Source organism: Antechinus flavipes, chromosome 1 (genome assembly GCF_016432865.1).
Source record: "Antechinus flavipes isolate AdamAnt ecotype Samford, QLD, Australia chromosome 1, AdamAnt_v2, whole genome shotgun sequence".
In the NCBI taxonomy this organism is placed as follows: Eukaryota; Metazoa; Chordata; class Mammalia; order Dasyuromorphia; family Dasyuridae; genus Antechinus; species Antechinus flavipes.
The window spans coordinates 628,979,933-629,007,744 of record NC_067398.1 but is presented as its reverse complement, the minus strand read 5'-3'; the positions used below and the strand labels follow the sequence as shown (position 1 = coordinate 629,007,744).

At 35.2% G+C, this 27,812-nt stretch overlaps 1 protein-coding gene and 1 pseudogene across 1 annotated transcript in view; both read right to left on the bottom strand.

Annotated features, from left to right (window-relative positions):
* Positions 1-2,986: 2,986 nt before the first annotated feature.
* LOC127547799 (60S ribosomal protein L9-like) lies at positions 2,987-4,591 on the bottom strand (annotated as a pseudogene).
* A 4,027-nt stretch (positions 4,592-8,618) lies between these two features.
* TG (thyroglobulin) overlaps positions 8,619-27,812 on the bottom strand; it is a 359,469-nt gene continuing 340,275 nt past the window's right edge. Inside the window, exons 46-48 of the mRNA XM_051971107.1 lie at positions 12,683-12,817; positions 11,223-11,413; positions 8,619-8,853 (exon numbers count right to left, since the gene is read on the bottom strand). Of these exons, the coding sequence (XP_051827067.1) occupies positions 8,771-8,853; positions 11,223-11,413; positions 12,683-12,817 (409 nt within the window). The 3' untranslated portion in view covers positions 8,619-8,770. The remainder of the gene's footprint in view (positions 8,854-11,222; positions 11,414-12,682; positions 12,818-27,812) is intronic.

The following is a 27,812-nucleotide window of genomic DNA, read 5'->3' as shown; positions in this document are numbered from 1 at the left end:
CTCTCTCTCAGTTTTCTCATTATAATATTGTTATCATAATAGCACTTACTTCCTAGGGTTGCTGTCAGGATAGAATGAGATAATATGTGTAAAGCTCTTACATAATACAGTGCTTGGCACATAGGAAGCACTATTTAAATGCTATTATTGATGGTGATGATGATGATAATGGATGGGAGAGTCTTGAAACAGAAGTACTAATTTGGTTACTAGGAGTTAAAAGTCTATGATAGTAGTCAAGGTAAGAAATAATTAGGCTTTGGAGTGTAATGGCCATATGAGTGGATAATATGTGTGTGTGTGTGTGTGTGTGTGTGTGTGTGTGTGTGTGTGTGTGTGTGTATGTAAGCAATAGTTGGAAAGGACTCAGAACTGCTTTGGAATGAATGATGAGGTTATATATTTTGAATCCGCTGATATTCTGCTGGGCATGTGATAATGTTCTGTTCTGTTTTCTTTTTATTTTCCTCTTCTATATTTCTTTTTTCTATTGTTCTTCTTATTTAATAAAATAAATAGAATTTTTAAAAAAGAATAAAATTGAGAAGACATGATCATGAGAAAATAAGAAGAGAAAGGCATCACAGACGCTAAGAGATAATATTTGTAAGGTGGCAGATTCACAATGTTGAATGCTGCAGTAAGGTCATGGAGAATGAGGACTATGAGAAGATCATAGTTTGGTAATTTTTAAGATTGTTGTACTAAGAAGGTATTGCTTTTTGAAGTTTTAAGAAGAGAAGTTAAGGGGCAGCTAGATGATGGAGTGAATAGAGCAGTGGCCCTGAAGTTAGGAGATATGAGTACAAATCTGACCTCAGACACTTAACACTTCTTAGTTGTTTGCTCCTGGGTAAGTCACTTAACCCCATTACCTCACAAAAACAAACAAACAAAAAGGACAGAAGTTATATTATAAAGGGGTAGGGACAAAATGACTGATAAGGAAATTGAGTTGGTGAGCAAAGTTGATTAGAACCTAACCAATTTGAATTAATTCTCACCCAGGTTCTTTCTACTGTTCCACCACCCTATAGATTATACTTTGCACAGCTTCAGGGATAACCTGGAAGATGACTGAATTTTGACTCTACTCTATTCTACTCATGGATGTTTTTCTTGCTTAGAAAAAACTTGTGGTTATACTGTTGTTGTAATCTCCAACTGATCTTTCTGCAACCAGACTTAGGTATCTCCTAATAGAAATATTACTGAGCTTGAAGTCAGAAGACTCCTCCTCTTCTTCCTTTATCATCAACACCATCACAAGCACCACCACCAGCACTACTGTTACAATCAATAGCAGCAAATTGTTAGAGTTATAGCTCATCACTTGGAGAAGACGAATTTTAACTATTGCTGCTGCATTGCTCCAGGGAAAATGAGAAGTTGAATTTCCTTGTTTTAAAAATAATTTTGGTTTTAGGTGATCTTTAAGGACTTTTTCAGCTTTATATCCTGTGACTTAGAGAATGACGCAGAGAGGAAGTCACTCAAAGCATCTTCCTGATGTTTGACATGATCTTGACCCAGTATCTTGAACTTTGTCAATCAGGAGATAAGTTTTCCTCTTCCTAATGGCTTCTCACTGTACCACTTATAAGACAATAAATCAGATGCTATCTTGTGACATCAAAGGAAGCAACTGTTGTGGAAAGAACAGTGGACTGAGTAGAAGAAGGACACCTGGGTTCTATTCCTCGCTCTGCCACAAATTAGTCATGCAATTTTGAGTAAGTCTCCATCTTTGGACTTCATTTTCTTCATATGAAGAATGAAATTGTTAGACTAGATAAAGTCTGAGGTACAGCTTTGTCACTTTGTGGTTCCAACGGATTAGTTGCTATTATTCAGTTGTTTTAGTCATGTTCAACTTTTCATGACCCCATTTGGAGTTTCCTTGACAAAAATACTTGGAATGCTTTATTATTCCCTTCTGAATAACAAGGCATCGTGTAGGTTTCTTTATAGACCTATTTTATGTATTGTAATTTTAATTTAACTGGTCACATTTATACCTGGTTTGTTGTTTCAATTAAACCACCATGTGTATTTGGATTCTCTCCCATTACCTCTCTTCTTACCTTGCACACATTGATTTCTGAGATCCTGATATGGGTCTCTAAAAATTAGGAAGTTGGTATGGTTGGCATTTGACACATTTACATCACAACATTTGAGATAACTATTTGTCTCAAAGAAGTGTAGTATAATGGAAAGGGTGCTGGATTTGAATTCAGAGGAGCTGGGTTCAAATCCCAGCTCTAGCATGTACTAGCTGTGTGACATTGGACAATTCGCTTCTTTTGGCCTCAGTTTTCCTCATCTGGAAAAATGACAGAGTTGGATAATGATTTAAAGTTGAAAGGGATATTGGATATAAACTGGTCCACTTACTTCATTATTTCATGAGAAATCTAGGTATTTTAAAATTCTTTAAATGTAAAATAAATAACATAAATATGTAACTCTAGCAGCTCCCATCTCTCTTATTTGGTCTTTGTACTCCAGGTATGTTTGGTGAGTACTTCTCAAAGATACCAAGGGATGAGTGGTAACCTAATCATAAAAGGGGACTTTTCACTTCTGGAAACTTGGTTTTCATGGTGAAATGGGAGCATGTTGGGTCCTTCTTGTGCAGGGAAAATATGGGACTGGTGCTTTATTTATTAATAAAGGGTTAGCCCCATGATGCTGCTAATTTCTAGGTGCAGGAGAATTCAGGATATTAATAATTCCTTATGTTTACATATTACTTTAAATATTCAAAAGTGACTTTTTGGGGCAGCTACGTGGCATAGTGGATAGAACACCAGCTCTAGAGTCAGCAGGACCTGAGTTCAAACCTAACTTTAGACATTTGACCCTAGGTAAATCATTTAACCCCAATTACTTTCCAACCACAAAAAGTGATTTATTTATTTTGACAAAAAAGCATTTTTATTTTGGTATTTGACTCATAACATGACTCGGCATCCTTTCCAACTTATTCATCAGCTTGTTGCATTGTGCCATTCTCAGAAACAAAGATACCATCTAAAATTTTTCTGATATCCTTTCTTTGACCACAATGGCCTGTTGGATCAGGGTACCTGAGTTTAATACAAGTTCAATATTATTTTCTTCAAGAGTTAACTCATTTTTTTGGATTTGAGAAACAGCATAAGCAATATCTGGTCTCATGAACACTCTTTGAATATATTTTTCACCCAAGAAATTTCTGATTTTAACAAGTAAGCCATTCTCTTGAATAATCAATGGGGAACATTGATGGGAAAATGAGCATACACAGACCTCATGTATTTTTTTTCAAAATTGCTTTAGATTTATTTTATTCTGAGTTTGTTTTTTAATTTTAATTTTATTTATTTAATATTTTCCCCCAGTTACATTCAAAACAAACATTGTTTTATATTTGTTTTTAAATTTTTTGAGGTTTAGGTTCTATCCCTTATCTCCACCCACAATTAAGAAACCACTTGTGAAATTATGCAAAACATTTCCATAAAAGCCAACTTGTGAAAGAAAACATAGATCTTCTACCCTAATAAAAATAAAAACCCTCAAGAAAAATTAAGTTAGAGACAGACAGCCAGATACAGAGACAAAGACAGAGAGTCAAAGACATAAAGAGAGACAAAGACAGAGAGAGAGAGAAAGAGAGACAGAAACAGAGACAGAGGAAAAGGAAGGAGAGAGAGAAAGAAAGAGAAAATGCTTTAATCTGTGTTCTGTAGTGTTCTGGTTGGTTTTCTGGAGGTCTTTGGAGCAACCTTCTTTTCAGTAGAGTAATCACTATGAGAATAGCCAGAGATAAAGTCCAAATTCTTTATTATCTCCTTCACAATCTAGTTTCCCTGCCTGGGGTCCAGGCTAGCTTTCTTGGAGGCTTTCCAGAGTCTTGGTTTCAGTGGAGAAAATGAAGAAGGAGAGCTTGCCACCAAGGTGGTATGAGATGGAGTGAATGAATCTGGCTGAGTTGTCCCAGTTTATATGCTCTATTACAGTTAAATCTATTCATCATACTGAGTATAAGCCAATCATTATATCACTAGGGAACCATTATTTGTTGTAAGATTAAATCAATCATACTGAACTAGAGAACTATTAATCACCATGCTAAACTAGATAACCATTATTTTATCAATTCCACTGAGTTAACACCTTATAAAAATCCTTGTTTCAAGAACAGAGCTCTGGCCCATAACAGTATTCAGACACAATGAACTCCTTCTCTGGATATGGATAGGATTTTTCATCATAAGTCTTTCAGACTAGTCATGGATAATTGTACTACTCAGAATAGCAAAGATAGACCTCATCTTGTAAGGAGAACCCAGAGTAACACCTCTGATCATGCTTTGCACACGATTGTAGATTGTAAGCACAGTTGCAGGTTCTTTTCAATTTCCCCACAACTTATCCCCATCTGGAGTCTTTTTTTCCTTCTTGCCAAGATCATTGGGCTCAACATCAATTTGGCTGAAATCCTTATGGAAGATTCCTCTGAGCCCTTCACAATAATTGTTTGACCTTTAAGAGAAATGTCAACATTTTCTGGGATGTTGAAAGTCTGATGGCTTAGAATCATTCTGGAGGTGAATGAAATGTGATTTATTCATAAATCGAAATGATGTTTAAATAATTCTTTAAATTTTATAAAGTGATTGATTTACAACATTGAAGAGACATAATTAGTGAAATCATGATCATTCTACTTTATGAGGAAACTGAACTGCTTAAACTTGGATTCAACTGGGACTATTCTGGATTTCAGTCACATCAGCCTGGTACAAACAAGAAGGCAGCATAGAGCCATAACTCACATAGGATGATTGTAGCTTTGCTCCAGGGAATGATGTTCAAAAGCATATGCTTCTTCCTTGTGGCAGACCTTTTCCTTTTGTGTGTCACCGTTCCTCCTCACCCACATCCCCTTTGCTAAGCCCTGGACTATCACCCAATAAATTACTGCCAATGTCATGCTCCTATCCTATGGTTTCATCCAACTTGGACAAGTTTTCCAGAGGCCCTCTTTGTCTGGAGATTGGCAATACTTGGGTTACCTGGGACCAGCTTCAGTTTTAGTGGTGATTGGACCCTAGCCTTCTTGGAAGATGATTCATCTTCCTTTTCCCCTCCCCTCCACTGTTTCCTATCTCCTAGCTAAAGAATTTGTTTCATGTGACAGACTACCGAGATAGCCCTGGCTCCTAGTGCCAGCATTCTGCCCTCTTAGGCTAGAACATGCCATACTCTGAGGTCTTTGAATGCATCAAAGAATGCCTGAGGCACTAAAGGAATTATAGCTGATTCTTTTTTGGCTATTACTTTCATTACCAAATCTAGCTCTTTAAAAATAATCAGTTCTTCATTAGTCACACTGATGGAAGAAGATAAAAATGGATCATCCCAAATAGGATAATTCCACAAAATACTTTAAACAAGGAATCCCCTTTAAAATCCTAGTAATGGAGAGAGGCAGAAACCCAGTTTCTTAATTTATCACATTAAATAAAACAACATTCACCATATTTGGAGAAAGGTGGGATATGATTTAACTTCTAATATTTGAACTTCTGTGATCACTAAATCTGCTATAATAAGCCTCTTCCAAATTTGACCTTGGGGTGCCTTCTTTGATACCTTTTTAAACAATAGATTTCTATTCTCTTTGTGATTCACTTAGGTTTCCACTAAAGTGAAAAGAGGCTTTGAAGATAAAATCTTGGCGCCATGGGCCTTCTAAACAATAATCTTTTCTACACTGTTCCTGAGAAGTGGTTTATCTGACTTCTACTTTATGCTCTCCATTTGTGGGAACTCACTAACCTCTCAAGATGTCCCATTTTATTTTTAGAGTGTGCTCATTAAGAAATATTTCCCTTATATGTAGTGCCTCTTCACAAATGTCCCCCATTATATCTAAAGTTCCAATTAAATTGAATACTTTTTCATGAGTCTTTTAAATATTTGAAGGAAATAATCACGCTCACTAAAATTATTTCTATATTACATAGCTTCAATGCCTTTAACAACAACGTTTTTATAAAAAAATTGGAAAATATACTCAAATAGCTTGTTTTCAAGTCATTACACCATTATAGGTGCCTTACCTATATGTGCTCTATCTTCCTAATAATATCTTTTTAAAAATATAGCACCCAGAACTAAAAGTAGTTTATTTGTAGATGTAGTTTCACCAGGCCTATGGGATAGTAGAATCATCACTATCTTTCCTCTAGACATTGTATTTTCATAAACGGAGTCTAAGGACTCCATTTTTTGGACTGCCATCTTATAGTCCACTGAGCTTTTAGTCGGCTAAAATACTATGACACATTAGGAAGAGCACTAAATTAAAGACAAGAGAGAGTTCAAATCCCTACCCTTGGTCAAACTATTTAATATATTTGAAAATTGTTTCCCTCACTAATAAAAATGGAAATAGCAAGACTTAGATTATTTATCTCAAAGAATTGCTATGAACTACATATTTTGCAAATGGTAAAATGCTGTTAAAGCATTTTATGGTTATGAAATCAAGAGGACATGGATTTAAATTCAATCTCTGCTATTTACTACTTGTATGACATTGAGTAGCTTTTATAATCTCCCCCAGGATACCAAGTTGCCCATCTGTAAAACAGGGTAGTTAAAGTAGATCTTTTGCAAACAAAATCTCTTCTAATTATAAATAGATCAATAAACAAACATTTATTAAGTATCTACTATGAGCCAGGCACTGTGCTAAATGCTGGGAATACAAAGAGAAGTAAAAGATAGTCCTTCCCCTCAAGGAGCTTACAATCTAATGTTAGAGACAACATCAGTCTATGATTCTGTGAACCCTCAGGTCATTATTCCACAAATTAATGTCTAGCCATGGATTTCTGATTTGTATTTGTGTAGCTGACTTAAAATTCAAGAATTAATCTATGTTTATTAAATGTAATGTGACAACTCATTCTTTGAGTCTGTCAGATATATTTGGAACATAATTCAGTCATTCAACTTGTTAGTTGTCCCTCTCAACTTCAAGATGTCTAAAAATCTGATAGGCAAAGGCATCTGTGCCTTCATCTCTGTCATTAATTTTTAAAAAATGAACAAAAAGGGCTAGCTTCTCCAAGTTACAAAGAAGAAAACTAAAGTGTTAAAGGACTTTGCCAGCCACTCCTAGGGAGTTAGAAGCAGAGTTGGGGACTGTTGATAATCATATCAATCTGGTGCTTTATTCGTGACAAAATTCATTTGTGCTCTTCACCTTGTTTAATTTTCACAATAACCCTATAGTGTCAACGGGGTAGAAATATGGTTCTCTATTTACACTTGAAGAAACATATTGGGAATACTCAGATTATTTGCTCAAAATCTGAAGGCCACTATATATCCATTCATGGGCTACATGGCAGGCCCCCTGGTTCCTTGATCAATTTTGAGGGAATTGAGACAGCAAGTGATTAATGGTGGGAACTGAGTGAAATATATTGAATCCATTTTGTGACAACTCTGGAGTTAGTTTAGTTTCTCTTAAATTATGGGAAGAATTGAATAATAATAATAACTCAATTTCTGCCTTGGAAGAAAACTTTATTCAACTCTGGAATTGGGAGAAAACCATATTGCATTCCTTGAAGCTAGGCCTGCATGACTGGAAAGATGGATTATTCTTATCTGCTACTTAGAGACCCTTAACAAGTTTATGCTGATCAGAAACCCATCAGACCCAAGGGCTGATGCAAAATGTTTTCTCACAATTGTGTTTCTCAATGAACCTATGAGTCTTATATGAAAACTGGCCCTTGCTGACCCATCAATTATTGCTTCCATGTTCCACTGATTGTTCATAGACATTGGAGTGGGGCACCTCTTTTTTCTAAATTCAGGGAATTGTATCCATTCACTTTCCCTCTCCCCACTCGGAAAGAACCTAATGTTTTATCCAATTAGAAATGTTGTACTGTTTGCTTTTAATTGCCCTTATTTGATTATTTTTATTGTATTACTAGGCAGCTAGGTAGTACATTGGATAGAGTGTTGGGCTTGAAATCAGGAATTCTCATCTTCCAGAGTACAAATCTGTCCTTAGTCACTAATATTAGCTGTGTGACTTGAACAAATCATTTAACAGTGTTTGCCTCAGTTTCCTCATTTGTAAAATGAGCTGGAGAAGGAAATTATAAACCATTTCATTATCTTTGACAAGCAAAGCCCAAATTGGAGTTATGGAGAGTTAGACATGACTGATCAACAATAAAACTTTTAATTTTAAAAAAATATGCCTCCCCCCTGTATTCAGAAGCCAGGCCCAAACTAGAGGAAGGGGTTGGTCTCTTCCTATTTGTGAAGCAATCGGCATGTATTGCTTCAATACAAGGATATATTTAAAAGATCCTCAGTCATTCCCTCTTTTATCTGAAATAGTTTTTGTTCTCCTTCATCCAATTTCCTGGTCACCAACTGAGATTGATGGGATCAGGCAAATGAGCAAAGCTGTTTGCTCAGAAGTGTTCTGGATGGATGGCAGACTGGAATCAAAAATACATTGAGGGAAAGTAAATATTTGTAATAGGTAATCTCTTTTAAAGGAACCAGACTCACAATCATACTTTTTTATGTACATTTTTTTTTATTTACACATGGTGAATTGTGATTAGGTTATTAGAGACACAAAGATATATGGTAAAATAATCAGGAAGGGAGATCTTGATAAATGAGATGTAGCTAAACATAACATAAGTCATGGATTCTAAATATGATATTGCAGTTATTTGCTGTAGCTTTTCTGGCCCTGCTCGGGGACATTGGGATCCTCTTCTACTGCTAAAGGTGGTTGATCCTCAGTTTCACCTAAAACAAGAAGACAAACAAAGAATGATGTGACAACTCAGAAGCAGACTTGGAAGAGAACTGAAAGAATGTTAAAGCCAGAAGAGACTTTAGAACACAGAATGGTAGAACATAGAACACCATTAATGTCATAGCTGGAAGGGATTACAAATTATAAAGTATAGCACCTCATCTCCCAAATGACAAAATTAAATACCAGAGTGGGTGATTTATTCATTGTTACACAGCTAATAAATGGCAGATCAAGAATTCAGAAACCCAGGCTTTCTGATATCTCATCCTAGAATCTTTCCACTAATGAAACTTGCAGCCAATGTTTTTTTTTTTTTTTTTTTCCATTTGCTTCAGCATCTGACTGGGCAGAGTTGAAACCCAGTTCCTAGCCCATGAAGGTGTTACAAAGTGGCAGTAAAGGCAAATGGCCATAGATACAAGTATCATCAGACCAGTGTTCCCAGGGACAGAGCCATCCAAAAGGAGAGTTAGGGCTAACATAACAAAATACATGTTTGGCTTACATTAACAAGGTGTTCACTATTTTATATAGCCACTTGACTACTCAATGTAACTCCTTTATCTGGTAGTATTTGGGGATTTTCTGTTCTCTTCTTTGCCTCCTTTTTCATGGTCTTGTATGAAGCCTTCTTAGGAATGCTCTCTAGGACCCTGATACCTTTGTTTATTGTGTTCCTTAGCTTGAAGATCTTCCATTTCTTTTCTGTTCTTTGAAATCCTACTTATCCACTTCATAGAAACTTCCTTTATTGGGATCATATGACCAAAGGAATTTGGAAATGGTTGGATCTGCAAAGACTGTAATGTTCTTATTTGGTTGTCTGGAGGTCTTGGAAGTCTTTGGAAGCAGCCTTCCTTTCAGTTCAGTAATCACCACAAGAGTAGTCAGGGGTTAAAGTCCAAATCCTTTATTGTCTCCTTGCCTAGGGCTGGGCAGCTTTCTTAGAGGCCTCCCGGAGTTTTGGTTTCAGTGGAGAAAATGAAGGAGGACAGCCTGCCACCAGGAGCCTGACCAAAGATGGAATTGAAATTCTCTCTCCTTGGTTCTGAGAGCTTGAGCTCCCTCCCCCAGTCCTTTGTCTTCTTTCACTCTGAATGAATCTAGCTGAGGATCCCAGCTTATATGCTCTATATTAAGTATAAACCAATCATTATATCACTAGGGAACCATTATTTGTTGTAAGATTAAATCAATCATACTGAACTTAGAGAACTATTAAGCACCATGCTAAACTAGATAACATTGTCTCATCAATTCCACTGAACTGGCACCTTGTAAGAATCCTTGTTTCAAGTTCAGAGTTCTGGCCCATAACAAGAAACTACCAAGTCCAACTGGCTTATCTTAAATAAGTAAACTGAAGTCTGAGGAGCAAAACAATTTACCAAAGGCAGAGGGAGTAAATTTCAAAAGCAGGATTTAAACTGATGATTTCTTATTTAAACTTAGAGTCTACAACCAAGGCTCTCTCATATCCAATCCCAGAGTTACTTCACTACAAAGAGAATCCCACTTAATGCTTCTTAGCAAATGAGATAATCTACAAAGTGTTTAGTAAACTTGGAAGTGCTATTAAAATGTTAGTTTTCACCATCACTGTCATCATCATTTTTAGAATCATAGAATATGTGTTTGAAAAGGAGTTCAGAGGTCATCCTCTCCAAATGAAGAAATCAAAGTTTACTTAGGGAACATGACTTGCTCAGTATCACAGGCTGATACAAAAGTAATATTACTATCTTCCAATGAGTTAGTGCTTTATAGTTTCCAGAGGAGTTTTCATTACCAGTCTAAGATTTGATACAGCAACCTATTCCATGTCATATAACTATATTTAGTCAGTTGAGATGTAGCAATTAGAGCACTAGACCCAGATTCAAGAGAGACTTTGGTTAAAATGCAATCTTAGCATTTTTAGCAAATTTAGATTTAGGATCCTCGGCATTTGCTCTTTATTTCAGTTTCCTTTTAAATGGGGGATAACAGTAGAACCTACCTTTCAAGTGGATTTGTGAAGATCAAATAAGATATTTTAAAGTGCTTATTGCTCTCTAGAAATGCTATTTGTTATTAAGTGCTGATTGGTCATACCAAATTGGAAAGGCACATCTATGGACTAGATATGAGTCAGTTGAGAATCATTTTTTTACATTTGGAGAGCAGATTGTGAATCCAACAAAAGGGTTATAGACAACTTACTAAGTTACAGAGAGACTGCAGGGACTGAATTTTATTTTTACTTTTGTTTGTGTTGTTGGCACTTAGTAGGTATTGTATAAATGCTTGTTGACTTGACTTGGTGACATGATTAACAACATTCTGTTTGAAACTTTCCCACATCCACTGCATTTACCTGTTGATGCTTTCAGTGTCTGGATGTACTTGGACCAAAAGGAACATTCAGCTTTTTTCAGTCCCTGGTGATTTGGAAGTTCAGGGCTAAATTCTTTATAATTATCTCCATTAATGTGGGGAAGGAATTCTGGCCACAAGGTTGTAGTCTCTAGTACCTTCCTTGAGAAGTCATAAGGATAATTGGGATTTCTGGAAGAAAATAAAAGGAGTTAATCACTAAAGACATTGGAGATCAGTCAGTCCAACTTTCTCTTTTTACAGATGAGGAAACTAAGGCCCATATAATTAGCATGAGTTGTATGTGATGCATGTACTTAGGAACCTTATTACTAGGGAGGCTGAGGCTGATGGAGTACTTGAGCTCAGGGAATCTGAGCTTCAGTAAGACTAAAGTCAATCTGTGTCCACATTAAATCTAGCACTAATGGTGAACTCTCACAAATGGGGCACCATTCAGCTGCCTAAGGCAGAGTAGACTGACTGATCTGTTTGAGATGGGACAGACTAAAGCTCCCATTCTAATGGAATTGGTAATTGATGGAACCATCATGAGTGGTAATTACACTTCCAGCCTATGTGAGATAAGGAGATGAATCTCAAAAAAAAAAAAAAAAGAAGGAAGGAAAGAAGAAGGGAGGAAGGGACAAAGAAAGAAAGAAAGGGAAAGATCGATGGAGATAAGGAAGGAAGGAAAGAAGGAAAGCAAAGATGACTTGCTTTAGGCTACACAGGTCATAGAAATATAATAAGAACTAATTCTTTTTTATTATATTCTTGAACTATCAGTACCCTCGGTTGAGGGCAGATAGATGGCACAGTGCAACTTGGAGTAAAGAGAACCTGAATTTAAATTTGACTTTAGATATATACTACTTGTATGCCCCTGGGCAAGTCACTTAACTGTTCGCCTCAGTTTCCCCATTTGTAAAATGGACAGGAGAAGGAAATGTCAACTTGCTTCAGTACATTTGCCAAGCAAATCCCAAAAAGAGGTCACAAAGAATTGGATACAACTAAACAACAACAGTAAGTCCTCTGTAAACCCGTGGGAATTTTGTTCTTGTACAAATTGATCCATAGGGCTGTGGCTGAACTAAACAGGGGAATATGGACTTCATGATATGTCTATTTTTTCCTATTTGTTTGTTTGATCTTCTATCTGGGTCACCATCTGTCAGTGAGAGAAAAATCTCTGAAGTGTCAGAAGATGAATGAATGTGACATAGAGGACTTATATTTTTTCTCTAAGAGCCAGTAATTTCCATGATATGCACAGGCCTGGAGGGGACAGAATGGCAGGCACTCTAGAGACCTCCCTCATTCTGATTTTGGCTGGCTAAAGGTATAATCCATCGAGGGCAGGTCTGGGAGCTCTTTGGTCTGGGAGTACATTGTTTGCTGCTGTGGATTGGAGCTGCAGAACTGTCCTTTAGATACACAAGAGAGTTATATGCTTACCCGGTCTTGATGAAGTTGGCAAAGTACTGCATGATTTTCAGTGACAGACTTTTTTCTTCCAGAGTAAACTGCTGTTCATATTGAGGATAGAAGGGCAGCCCAAAGGCATATTGGACATCATCCAGCAACTCCAGACTGAAACAACAGATTTTTTAAAAGTAGATTTATGATATAAAATTATAAGTGAATACTATTGCATTGATCATGAGATAAAATTTGCAAAGCACTTAGAAAAGTGTCTGACACATTTGTTATTATTATTCAATTATCTGACATTCTGTGACCCTGTGGACTATATAGCATATCAGGTCTTTCTGTCTGCTACTATCTCCTGAAGTTTATCGAAGCTCCATGGAATTTTCTTGGCATTTGCCATTTCTTTTTCCAGTGGATCACCTTTTGTCAGAATCTTCACTATGACCTATCTATCTTGGGTAATCTTTCATGAATAGATCATAGTTTCATTGAGATATGCAAGACTCTCCACCACAAGAAGACAGTGATCCATGTAGGTTCTGGCACATAGTAAATGCTTTATAAATTCTCCCTCTCCTCTCATTTTATCAGAAGAAATAACAAAAGGTATGGTTTTAGAGTTGGGAATAAAATGACACAGTGAAGTAAGAAAAATCAAAGCAATTTGTACTATTAGAACAATATTGTTTTTAAAAAATGAATAAACTTGAAAGATTTAATGACTTTGCTCAAGTCATTAGAAGACATGATTATAGAAGACCAATGATCAATCATTCTACCTATTTTCTGCATGATAAGAGATGAATTCAAGATTTCAAATAAAACATATTTTTGGACATGTTCAATATAGGAATTTGTTTTATTATTTCATTATCTATATTTGCTAAAAAAAAGTTTTATTTTTTTAGGATTTGGGGGAGGAAGATAGATTAGAGAGAAAATTAATTTTTGTTAATTTAAAAATTAAAAAGAAATAAAAGTGACATTGTAATGTTCAGGATAGTTTTCTGGATGACCTCAGAACCAGCCTTGATCTCAGTGGAGGAGTACAAGAGGCAGGAGAGCAACCAGGAGAATGGTCAAAAATGGAATGTCTCATTTCCAGTCCTCTCAACCCTTAAATACCCTATTACAATTACATCATTACAGCATATTGAATATGTGTGAACTAGAGAACCATTCTATCACCATGCTAAGTACTAAGTATATGTACACTAGAGAATCATCATCTCATCAATTCCACTGAATTAATACTTTGTTGTAAGTATCTTTATTTCAAGAATATACTTCTCCAAAATTCCAGCCCTCTACATGGCATGAAAAAATTTAAGTGAAAAATTCAGTTGTTTAATGAGTCTCCTTCTGAAAATTGAGTTTTCACTCCTTTTTATTCAATGATAGGGATTTATCAATAAATGAGTTAATTAATCAATCAATAAGCATTTTTGCTTATTGTACTAGGCACAATTCTAGATTCTGAGAATGAAGAGATAATGAAACAATTCTGATTTTCAAAAAGCTTATATTTTAATGGGATATAACAAGTATTTGTATATTTCATTTCTATTGTTGTCCAGTTACATCTGATTCTTTTTAACTCTATTTGGTTTTTCTAGGCAAAGATATTTGAGTGTTTTGCCATTTTCTCCTCTAAGACATTTTACAAATTAGGAAACTGAGGCAAACAGGTTAAGTGCTCAAAGTCATGCATCTAGTAAATTTTGAGGTTAGATTTGAGCCTGGCATTCTATCTACTGTAGCACCTAGTTGCCCCTGCATGCATATATACATGATGATGATAGCATTTATATCATTTTAAATGCTTTTTTAAAAAACAAAATACTTTACATATACTTCAATTAGTCTGCACAATAACCCTGTGAGGTAGGTACTGTTAATAGACACATTTTGTAGATGAGGAAATTGAGACTGACAGAGGTTAAATAACTTGTTCTTACTTTGGGTTTTGTTATTATCCACAAGTGCATTTTCATATGCATGAACTATGAAATTTCTTTATCTCATTATAACCTTCCAACATTCTATCTTTTCTGCCTTGGGAGCCATTTTAGTATCTAAGACAGAATTTGAACCCAGGATTTTCTGACTCAGCATTCTATAAGTAGCTCAATACAAAGGAGCTTTGGGTGGGTTGTTGGAGGAGAAATTCATTTTGCAAGACTGAAAGAGTTCTATGAATTTTTTGAGTGGGCCTGTGATTTTATTGGGATGGAGAAGTTCAAGTAAGGAAATTCTACCAGTACAAACTGGCACTTCTGAAATTTCTGATTTTAAGAGCATTGCATTAAGTGAACTGCTGAAGCTTACACAGTCAGTACAAATCATAGGCAGCACTTGAATTCAGATTTTACCAATTTAGAAGCCAAAACTTACTTTGATAAGCCACAATTACTTCTCCTTTTGTGAACGAGTTATGATAACAACCTTTGGACAGAACACAACTTTTAACTGTATAGTATTAAATATAAAATAATCAGGTGTTATAATTATTACACCTCTGTATAGTCCCCGGAAGATCCAAAGCATTTTCCTCAATTTCCCTACATCCCCATACTGAGAAGTGGAAAAGGTAGGGATTATTCTGCCCATTTGATAAATGAGGAAACAGAGACTCAGAAAATTAGGAGAGACTTTGCTTTTGTTTATCTTTATCTCTATCTCTATCTCTATCTCTATCTGTATTTTTGAAGCATTTGAATTTGTCACTTGACTTATCCAAGGTCATAAAGGTAATTAAGTGTCTGAAAGTCTTCTTCTTATAAACTTGTGCTTAGCATAATTTCTGGTACTTTGTAGAAACTTAATAAAATGTAGTTGACTATTACTAACAGGCTTATCTAGAGCTTAAAATAAATGATCTCCACAGTCACTTACTACTTACTGCAACATTCTACGGTTCTGGAACTTGAATCTCCATCTAATTCCTTTAAAATACTTATTGTTGGCTAAAGACTTCAAGCTATATCTCAACATTTGTTGCCATAAGTGCTCTTTTTCAGTTTTTAAATAAACTACATTCCTATTGTAGTGTGATCTAAGAAATGTTCTCTCAAGTAGAAACAGCTCAAAAAAAGTAGAAACAGTTCCAAAATATGAGTAGGTGGCCATCTGTAAGGTAACCAGATGTTCTTCTCTATAAAAGCAAATAATATGATAATCTAATCTAATAATAATTCACATTTATGTATCAATTCAAGATTCATAGGCTGTTTTCCTCACAAAAATGCTTTGAAGAAAGTAGTACCCACATTGTTAGTTCCATTTTATATATAAGGATGAAAAGTGAAATGACTTTCTTGGGTCACACAGGGGTTATATATAAGAGTCAGGATATGGTTAAGCTCATGGATAAATGAATAGATGAATGAATGGATGAATGAGTGAATAAAAGCATGAATGAATTAATGAATTGGAAAAATCACATTTGTTTAGTTTATATTATCTGTCAAGCACTGTTCCAAGTGCTAGGGATGAATACAAACACAAGAGCAAAAATGCTCTTTGCCCTTGAGATCTTCTAATGTACCAAGAACAGAGCTCAGAACACAGGGACTAGGACTGTCCAGGCAGGTAGACTCATTCATTTAAAATAAGGATACATACATGACTTATGAATTCATGAGTCAAGAGAACTTCTAAAATGATGAAACTCTCTCCATCCTAGTGGGTCAACATCTTCTCTATAGTTTACAGCCTTAAAGAGTTACCTACCCATTGAGAGTGAGCCTCCAGAGTATGTTGAACCCAGGTCTTTCTGGTTCCTAGATGATAGATCTCTCTGTCTACTACACTACTTTGCCTCTTTATGTAATACATGCATAAAGAGGTAATAATAGTTTAATGGAAAAAGTACTTGGCTGGTAGGGTGAGAACTGAGTTTTACTTCTAGGTAGATGTATATGCCTGAGCAGCTCCTATCATTTCCTGAGGCTTCTGTTTCCTTATCTTTGAGATGAAAGATTTGGATGAGATGATCGCTAGGCGTCCTTTTGATTCTAATATTCTATTTTTTTTATATTCCAGGTCCCTTTCAGCATTAACAATTCATGTCCTAAGTTCCATTTGAGGAAAATGTCTTATGTTCTAAGGTCCCTTTCAGGATAACATTGCTTAATATACAAAAAGGTCAGTGTGGAAAGTATCATGAGGCTCTTAGAAGAAACAATGGTAGGCAGGTAAAAACCAGTATGATCTTGTCAACTCTCCCATTTCCTCCAAGATCGAATATAAAAACCTCTATTTGGCTTTAAAAGTCCTGGCTCCTTCCTGGCTTTTCAATCATCTTAGACTACATTACCTTCAATGGACTCTGCCATTCAATACTGACTTCCTTGCTGGTCTTTGACTATGACACTCTCATCACCCAATTCTGAACATTTTCACTGGCACTTTCCCATTGACTGGAATTCCCTACCTCCCCATCTCTGCCTCCTGGCTCCCTTGGCTTCCCTCAAATTTTCATCTCTTCCAAATGCTACTTAATGATAGTGTCTTTCTTCTATGAATTTTTTTCTGATTTATTCTGTATAAAGCTTCTTTGTACATGGTTGTTTGCATATAGTCTCCCTACTTTGTCTGTGAGAATCTTGAGGGGGAATGATGATTTTGCATTTTTTTTGTAACCTTTGTTACCTTAGTGCTTAGCACAGTGACTTCTACATAGGAGTTTGACTCACTATCAGCAATATGGCTGAAGAACTATCTTTCTTAAAAAGAGATAAATTATTTTGTTTCAGAATGAGCATACTTAATGTTCCTCTTTGTCTACTAGAGTGTCAACAAGGCGGGTATCTTCCTTCCCCTCAGCTACCCTATGGTCATTTTGTAGATAATATGTATAGATGTGTATAAATGATATCAATGTATCTATAGGTATATTAAGATCTTTATGACTATTGCTATGAAAATAGATATAGAACTCTATATATCTCTATCAAAATATCTATATAGATCTATATGTATCTATATCTATTTAACAGAATATATCTATAGATTTACATGTATATCTATAAAATGTCTATATCTATAGATCTATATGTATTTATATCTATACAAATATTTATATCTATATATCAGAATATTTATATTTATAGTTCTATATGTATATCTATCAGAATATTTCTATCCATAGATCCATGTGTAGATCTATTAAAATATCTATAGTTATAGATCTATATGTAAATATACAAAATATCTATATCTATAAGTCCAGGTATAGATCTATCAAAATAGCTATATCTACATATAGAGCTATATCTAGGTATAGAGTTATAACATATCTATAGCTATATATCTATATGCAGATATATCAAAATATGTCTATATATGTCTATATATATCAACTATATAAATCTATATGTATCTATCAAAACCTATCATATCTGTATAGATAGCTAGAAAATATCTATAGATTTATATGTATTATGTAGACATCTATATAATGTTGTTTTCCCCATCATAATCTTCTTGAGGGCAGGAACTGCTTCACTTCTGTCCCTTCTTTCCTAGTGCTTAGCCTAGTGTCTGAAACATGATAAATGGACTTCAAAGTCCACTGAAAGAGCTAGAACCCAGACTGGCTAAAGCCCCAGGATCTAGGTGTAGGGATTGTCTAGTAAAACCTCATCAGTAAGGGACTAACTACTCTGTTTCAGGATTCCTCAACTTTTTTAAGAAGCAAAGCCTACAGAGCCATTGACTGTGACTGTCTTATACTTTTCCATCCTGGTTTCCACTTGTCAAGAAGTTTGTGGGAAATGCAATTTACTGAACTAAAAAACAAAAAAAACAAAAACCTGAATCTAATATGTCATCACCAATAGAGAAGTTCATTTAATTAACTGAATGCTGACACTCTCTTCTTCCTGTGACCTAATTTTACATATATATATTACATATATATATGTATATTTATATATATATATGTCATCATTTTGAAGCAGTTTCAAAATCACTTCAGAGATATTTTAGACATTATCTAAGATCTACCCCATGATTTCTTTCAGAAATGAAGCAGAGGAAGTGAGTTGTGGAAAGTTGCACTGATAGTGAGGGGAGAAAGCAATGAGCAGCTAATGCTTTCTCTTTGCCCAGCGTTCTTTCCATTAAAATTTAGTCTTTTTTTTTGGGTGGTGGGTCCAGGGCATGGGGCATCTTTAAATGGAGGAAGTATTTTATCATCTTTTCCTCCTTAAATCTCATATAAAATTTTATTATAAATCTCAAGTACTTATCATGTTTTTATTGTAAAAAAAATGATAGTGATTTAGATAGGGCCCTATTTCCTTTGATACTAGCTAGTGAGCTCAATGAAGGGTTCAGAGATCATTGAGGTAAATATAGAGTATAGGGTGCAGCTTACTTGATTTTAAATCATTTAATCATAGGTTCAAAGCTTTTCCTTTCCCCTTACTAGATATATGACCTGGGGATGTTACTTAGTCTATTTAGCTTCAACAGGGTCACTTCAACAGGTTTAAGTGACAAAGTGTTCATGAAGTGTTTTGCCAAGTGCTTTATGGAGCAGTTATTAGGATATCTTACTCACTTTTGGGGTCCAATCAGCCCAAACATAAAACTTGATACTCTGTTACTCCATAAATGTTTATTGAATGGTATTTTCAGTTGTGCCACAGACCAGTATTATGGCTTTAGAAGATGTAATATGCCATATACAAGATGGTAGAGGAAAAGCTCATGGGACAGAAATTAAGGGAAAGGGAACTCTAGCCTGGCTCTGTCATTATCTACTTGTATGATCTTGTTTAATTGCAATCTCCTTGGGTCTTAGTTTCTCCATCTGTAAAATGGGAAGATTAGACTAGATGACCTTTAATATACCTTTTGACTTTATATTAATGATCAAGTCAGAAGGAGGAAGATGCAAAATATGGAAAATATTTTAGAGGGGAAGAAATCTAGAGAGATTGTGAAAATGGGAGGAAATGGTTACAAGAGCAGAGTAACTACAAAAATGCAAAAATAAAAACCATGTTTGTGAAATCAAGCCAGGTAGAAGGAAATAGAGTTTCTTTCCTCTGCTCCGTTCCTTCATTAGATAAAAATTAAGCAGTATACTGCAGAGTTTCCTGTAAACCCTGATATCATACTACCCTCATGTAACTCTGGTTAGCCATTGTTTACTAGACTTATTCTCCCTCTCATCTTCTCAGTCAAGGAGTTCTGTGGGAGGAATGCCATTGAGGAGAAACAAACACAGCTATGGTAAGGCTAGAAATATGAGAAAGAAAGGCAGAGAATGGTACAGGATTTGCTCGAAACCTTAATGGTACACAGGGGCCAGAATTTAAGCTGCCTCCATTCTACTTCAAATGCAAGCCTTTCCCTTACTAAGATTTTCAGTAATTATTTAATGTTAATTATTAAAATAATAATAACCAAGAGATCTTTTTCACAGTGTCCAAAAAGATGGTTGAAGATTGAAGAAGAGTCAGGTTAAATTCATATCCCATCACTGACATCAACCAACTGTGTGACACGGGACAAGTCACTCAACCTGTTCATGCCTCAATCAATCAGGCAATAAACATTTGTCCCAGATAAAACTCTAAGTCTATAACTTACAAAGAAAGTGGCAATCCATGTTGATCAGTACCAACAGAGATGCTATTTGGATCCTTCTCACATATTTCAAAACTTTGCTATCTTATCATTTCAGTTCATCACAAAAATTTTTCCATCTGGACACCTATGCTATCATTGCTTGATGTAGCTTTGAGCACTTGTATAAACTTTAGGAAAGTTTAGGGCAGTTAATGTGGGGCAATGGATAGAGAATCAAGCTGGAGTTAGAAAGACTCATCTTTGTGAGTTCAAATCCAGCCTCAGATTTACTAGCTGTGTGATCCTGGCCAACTCATTTAACCTTGCTTTAATTCCTCGTCTATATATGTATCTAAAGAAGGAAATGGCAAACCACTCCAGTATACTCGCCAAGAAAACCTTAAATGAAGTCATGAAGGATTGAGCATGACTGAAAATGAATAAATAATAACAATAAAAGTCTAATTCAGGTCCTCTTTGGGGTATGGGAGTGATCCTGGGTTCTCTAAGGTTATACAGCAGAATGAAACCCTTATAAGGTTATAAGCTGGAAAGACTTCAAGTCTCAACCTATAGACTATATGTCTGTTATTTAATATCCAACCTTGTTTATGGAAAGCATCATTTACTCCTCCAGGCTGGCCATGGACTATGGTGACTCATGAATTGGACAAGCAAGAAAGCTGTCTCTTAATATTGTGAACCCATTCTACTCTCATAATGAGGTTTGTAGAATGATAGAAAAGGGGGCCTAGCTAGGAGATTAAAGTATCACTCTCTTTTTAGGCTATCTAAAAACCCTGTTTTGTTTATAAGAAAACATGGAAGGAAATCACTTAGAACAGGAAGTTTAAAATCAGCTTTAGTGTAAGGAACATTCATACAAATGAAATCTAAATACTTTATTGTTGATGTTTAGACATTGTGAGTCATATCTGACTCTTCATGACCCCATTTTGGGGTTTTCTTGGTAAAGATATTGGAGTGGTTTGCCATTTTCTTCTTCAGTTCATTTTCCAGGCAAGAAGACCAAAGGAAACAGTGAAATGATTTGCCTGGGTCTCACAGCTAGTAAGTATCTGAGGCTGGATTTGAGTATCCTTCTGGCTTGAGGACTGACATGCTATCCACCGCACTTCCAGCTACTTTTACCTAAATATTTAAGTATTAAATAGGTTATGGACTAAAAACTGAGGCAAACCACAGGTCAGAGTTTAAAGACTGTTAATTGTCCAAATTTCTGAGGTAAAATTAGGTACTGTTAATAAGGAACCCCAATTGTATTAATAGCTTAGGTTTGCCTGAATAGCACTAATCAGACTGACCAACTACTGGTGCTGAAGGGCTGATGGAAATATGTCTCATAAGAAAAAACCATTGAGGCAACTAGATAGCACAATGAATAATGTGCTATGTTGAAGTCAGGAGGAGCTGAGTTGAAATCTAACCTCAGACACTTAACACTTACTAGCTGTGTGACCCTGGGCAAATTACTTAACCCCAATTGCCCTGAAGGGGGGAGTAAATGGAGTCCAGTCTTCCTTAGAAGAAAAGGAGGGACAAAAATGGAAAAAAAAATTCTTGGCACAAATAATTCAGGAACATGATATCTAGCAAATATTCTAGAAGCACAGCATTTCAGAGTTGAGACATCTCAGTCAAGTTGTTCCTTATACCTATATCTGAGAAAGAATCCCCACCATCTATGCAACGGATGGTTATCCTGTCTTATCTTTAGGCTTCCAGTGAAGGAGAATCCATCATTTCCCCAGACAGGCCATTCTACCTTTGGATAACTCCAATTGTTAGGTTTTCTTCACTAGATTTGACTTTTTAAAACTTCTATCTGGGAGTAGGAGTCAACTAGGATCAACTAAAACAAATCTAATTCTTTCCTACATATCAGTCTTTCAAAGACTTGAAAACAACTATTATATCTCTAAAGAGTCTTCTTCATTTGGTCAAACATCCCCAATTCTTTCCCTGGGTGCCTATATGACATGAGTTTGTGATCTTTCACCTTCCTGGTTACCCTTTTATGAATGAAGATTGAGTTTTTGCCTTTCTTTGCATCCTAAGTACTTAGCACAATGCCTGGCACGTAATACTTATTGACTAATTGGCTTCCTAAAATGTGGTATCTAGAACTGAACATAATGTTCTAGATATGATCTAATGAAGATAGAAGACAGGACTTTCACTACCCTATTTCTAGATTCTGTGCCTTTCAATACAGTCTAAGAGTCTTGCTTTTATTGTGTTTTACTTATGATTGCTAACTAAACAAGGAGATGGGATTGGGAGGAAGTGAGCTCAGCTCCCTAAAATGCATTTCTGTCCTTATCAATAGCAATCATCTCTGGACTGCTTCCTCTGAAAGAAGTATGAAAAGAGAAACAATTAGGTCAATTGGAGAGTGCAATTGCATGCTTGTGGGGCTCTTCAGATTGAGGCTAGGGGAATATTTCATGAGAATGTTGTAAACTTGTTAGGTGAAGTTTGGAAAAGATTTTTTTTCTCCAGTTCTAACATTTTGTTATCCTGTGAGACCTCTGAGGTCCTTTCCAGCCCTGAAATTGTGTGATTCTGTAAAGAATTTAAAACCTGTTTGTCCTCATTTCAACTTATTTTTAAAAATAAAATTTTCATGATCATTTTTCTGAATATTGCTTACATTTTTCACTATGTCCTTTCACTATCTCCCCCCTCCACCATTCAGAACATTATTTTATAACCAATAATTTTTAAAAAGAGGAAGGAAAATAATGTTCAACAAAACATAGCAAAAAACGTCTAATACAATCTAGCCTGTGTTCATGGTCCTCCACATCTGTGAAGAGTGTCAGACTATTTTTTGAAGGCTTGGAGAAAAATATTTAATAGCAAAATTCACTTCAGTTTTCAACTCCTCTAGAGAGCCTTCTTAAATCACTAGAGCCCACAACTCTTCCTGACCAGTGTTTTTGCTTATAAATGTACTCTAACTTAGGAGAAAGCTTCAGAGTGCATTGGATAACTGGGTTTAGAATTGGGAAGACCTGAGTTCAAATATCACCTCAGACAAGCCTTATCACTTAACCTCTGTTTGCCTTAATGCATTGGAGAAGGAAATGGCAAAATACTTCTCTGCCAAGAAAATCCATGGACACTATATTCCATAGGGTCATAAAGAGTTCATAATTGAACTACTAAATGACATTTTAACTCATGTTACCTTCTAATTGTTTTGTGTATAAATATTGTTTCCCCAACCAAATGGTAAGTTCTTTGTGGAAAGGGATCACATGATATGTGTATTTCATTGATTCAGAAAAATAGAGATTCAAATTCTGCCAATATTATTTGTAAAGGTAACTTCATATTAAAACAAAATTTATAATGTGTCAATGATAGGCCAAAGATAGAGCCAAGCTTTAATTAAAGAAAATGAACCCACAATTAGAACTATATTATTTTGAGAGGCAATTTATCAATTTAAAGATTTTCAGAGTTGGAAGGGCCCCAAGAGGTCATCTACAACCACCATATCTGACCAAAAATTCCCTCTGCTACATGGAAGAGAAGTGATCATTTAGCTTCTCTGTAAAGACCTCTGACAATAGGGAGTTTACACTTATTAGAAAGGTTGTTGTTAAGTTGAAATCCCCCTCTCTTTTCTTCACTTTGTACCCATTATTCCTGAGAAGTATCAATTTTTAGTTCAAAAGACAATGGCAAGTTTACAGAAGGATTTGGTAAAAATTAAGGAATAGGAAAGTTAGTCAGTAAGATAATTGATATATAAGAGGATTGGACTAGATAACAAATTTATGGAATTCTAGAAATGTAGAACCTGATTGACTCTCAGAGGTCATATCACTTAAACCACACCTATAATAGGAATCCATTCTTCAAAACAGTGTTTCAAGATTTTTAATGACCTTTTAGTCTGTTCCAGAATAGCACTGCACTAAGACTTATGAGATATTCTGTGTTTCCTGTGCTGTAAGATCTAACACAACTTATAGATCATAGATCTAGAGCTCATTTTTTTTTTGAGGAAACTGAGATGCAGAGAGGTTAAGGTCATATAAATGGTAGAACAACTGAACCTAGATCCTCCGATTTCCAACAGTTCCTTACTATAGCCAACATTCTTTCCACTGTATCACATTCGCAAGGCAGTCCATCATGATCAGACAACTGCTCCCAAATAGTCTTAATTCTGCCTTGAATAAGTTTAATTTGTTTGCCACACAAACCTTAAATTATTAATGTCAACTATTATATTCCCCACTAATTCTTACTCCTTCAAAGCTTACATTTCCAGGTTCTTTAATGGACATAGGTTGAAATTCTTTTACCAAGTTGGTAGCACTTCTCTGGATGTTCTCTGTTTTATCCATTTCCTTTCTAAAATGGGGTGCCTAGAACTCAACACAGTATACCAGAAGAAGACCGAATAGTAGGATTATTGTGTCTTCATTCTGAATACTTGGCCAGGTAATTATAGATCACATGAACATTTTTGGCTTCTATGGTGCATTCCTGATTCACACTGAAATTGTAATTCACTACATTCTTCATGTTTCTGGTACTCAGTGACATAAAATGCAAATTAATAACAATATCAGTTGATCAATAAGCATTTATTTCCTATGGGTTTCATTGCAGTTGTAGTTGCTATTCATGTCCTTCCTGTTGTGCACTTTTTTCCATATGGAGATGAACATCCTTTCTGATCATTTCCATAGTTGATGATTTGTTTCCCAGCACCCAGGAAGGTTAACTATGAACTATTCATACATTCTGGTCTGGTCTCCTGAAAAACCATAGACACTCATTTTTAAGTCAGATAACTTGACTGTTGAACTATGTTCTTTTTTGAGATGAAATAGTGCCAGAAATAAATGACTACAATCCATATAAGTGGAAAGCTATTTTTTTTTCTCCCTTACTCAAAGATAATTGGCTTGTGTTACTTTTGAACTTGACTTCTAGCCCCATGTTCTAATCAGATATCCTAGTTCATAGAGATAGCACCAATAAGTATTCTCAGATTCTTGGACACAGATACAACAAACATTTCCTGCTCTGGATTGTTTTGGACCTTCTTCATTAAACTTTGGGACTTCTGGGATTAATTGTCTCCTTAGGATCGGTTGAAATCCAATTAAACAAAATAAGACCTGAGGTATGGTCTTATAACAAACATAATTAACTGCTTGCTTTTCTAAACATTTTAATAAACATTTATCTGATACCTAGTATATAGAAGACAGCATTACATACTATATACAGATTCAAACAATAACAAAAATATTAGTCCTTTTCCTTCAGGAGCACAGAGAGATGGTAGGATACCTATTTACTCAGTCTTATAGAATCCATTGATTTCTTTATAAGGCGTGCTTCAATCACCAATTACTATATCTTCAACTAATACATCTGTCTCTATCTCTACCTCTGCCTATCTCTATCTATGTCTCTCACTCTCTATCTTTATTTCTGTTCGTTTCTATCTCTATTTCCATCTCTTTCTTTACTTGTATTCTTATCTGTATCCCTATCCCTGTATCTTTATCCATATCTATATCTACATCTAGGGCAAAGCTTCTTCAACCATGGGTTATGATTCCATATGGAGTTGCATAAGTGAATGTGGGGGGGTCATGAAAAAAATTGGCAAAATTGGTAAAAGGTATAAATATTCCACTAATATTTAATTTGTTACATAAAATAAACACACATCCATCTCATTAGTATGCAAATGTTTTAAAATAAATGATAAAAAATATATATGCATACCAAAGAATTATTTTAAAATAAGTTCCTTTATGATTTATTATCAGTAAATGTTTAATTTGTATATCTTTTTAATATACTTATCTATATACTTAGGGTTGTGTAAAAATTTCTCAGGCAAATTTCTAATTTTTTTTATCTTGTATTTGTGGACATTTATTTTTTAAACCTGAAATTTTACATTTATCTCTATTATATTTCCTTTTATTAGATTCAGCCCAATGCTCCAGCCTGTCAAAGTCTTTCTGGATTCTGATTCTATCACCCAACGTGTTAGCTATTCCTCCAAAATCTGCAAATTTAATAAGCTTTCCATTTATGCCTAAGTTTGAGTCACTGATAAAAATGTTAGATATTGAGCCAGAGCCAACAACAGATGTCTGGAACATTCCATTGGAGACCGCCTTCTAAGATGACATCAAATCATCTATAACTATTTTTGATTCAATTATTCAATTATTTCTGGAACCATCTAACTGTGCTATCATCTAGGTTATGTTTTTCTATCTTTCCCCTACAAATTGTTGGAAACACTTTGATTAAGTTATTTTCTAAGTTTAGGCAAACCATATCTACAGTGATTAGTTCAGGATCACATAGGCAGAGAATATTAGTGCTAGGAGTTGAACCTGTAACTTCTAAGTGCCAAACCTCCAACCCAGGGCTCTTTCTATTTATTCCCCTCTTCTATTACCATGAATTTTTATTGGTCAATCTTATTGACCACACAAGGAGTAGTTAGTCCAGTCACTTCAGTATTTGCCTTGGACTCAATTTCTAAAAAGGGTCAAGACAGTCAACAAGTAAAGATAATATTTGGGATGTGTAATTTTGAGATGTCCAGAAAAACATGAAGAAATATAGTGATCATCTGTAGCTTTTATAATTCCATTCCAAAAAAGGAGATAATTTATATAAAAGTTAAACATCACTGCTTTCTTAGTTATTATAAATGTTTTCCTGTGTACTCCTTAAAGGAAGAGAACTAAAAATTCTTCACATCAGTACAAAGTTTACAATTTACTGAGTTCTTAGCCTATCCCTTATATGTTAGTTACACAGAGCAGTTCTGTGTGGAAGGCTGAGCAGGCTATTTTTCTTAATTCTTCTTAAAGAGTAGTAATTATGATACTAATTCACATTTTTACAATTTAATTTAAATCTACAATTTAAACCTCACTTTGAGGTATTCTTTAAAAGAATACTTCTCCTGTTCAACAAACCCCAGTGGCTCCCTATTACCTATAGCAGCAAATAAAACTAATCTGTTCTTCACTGATAATCCTATTTTTTAGCCTTATAGTATATTATACTTCATGCATTCTTCATTCTGGCCAAATTGATATTCTTAATGTTCTTTACACACAGTTCACTTCCCATTTCTATGACATTGTAATGTCACCTTTCCTTGAATGTATTCCTTCCTTAGCTCTGCTTCTTCGAGTCCCTGTTTTCTTTCAGTTTGGTTACCATGAGGCTTTTTCTGGTCCCTCCAGCTGCTAATGTTTCCACCTTTCCCCCCAAAGTGCCTTGAACTTATTTTGCATAAATTCAATATTTATTTATATCTATGTGATGTGTCTCCCTCATCCCCAATAAATAGAAGTTTCATTCTCAGAGGTTGGCATGGTGCTTGGCATATAGTAGTTATTTAATAGATGTATGTTTATTGGATTATTATGATCATAATAACAAATGACATTTAAGGAATCAGATACCTTGGTTATAATCCTTTCTGCTACTTATCACCTCTGGATCTTAGTTTTCTTATTTTTAAAATGAAACA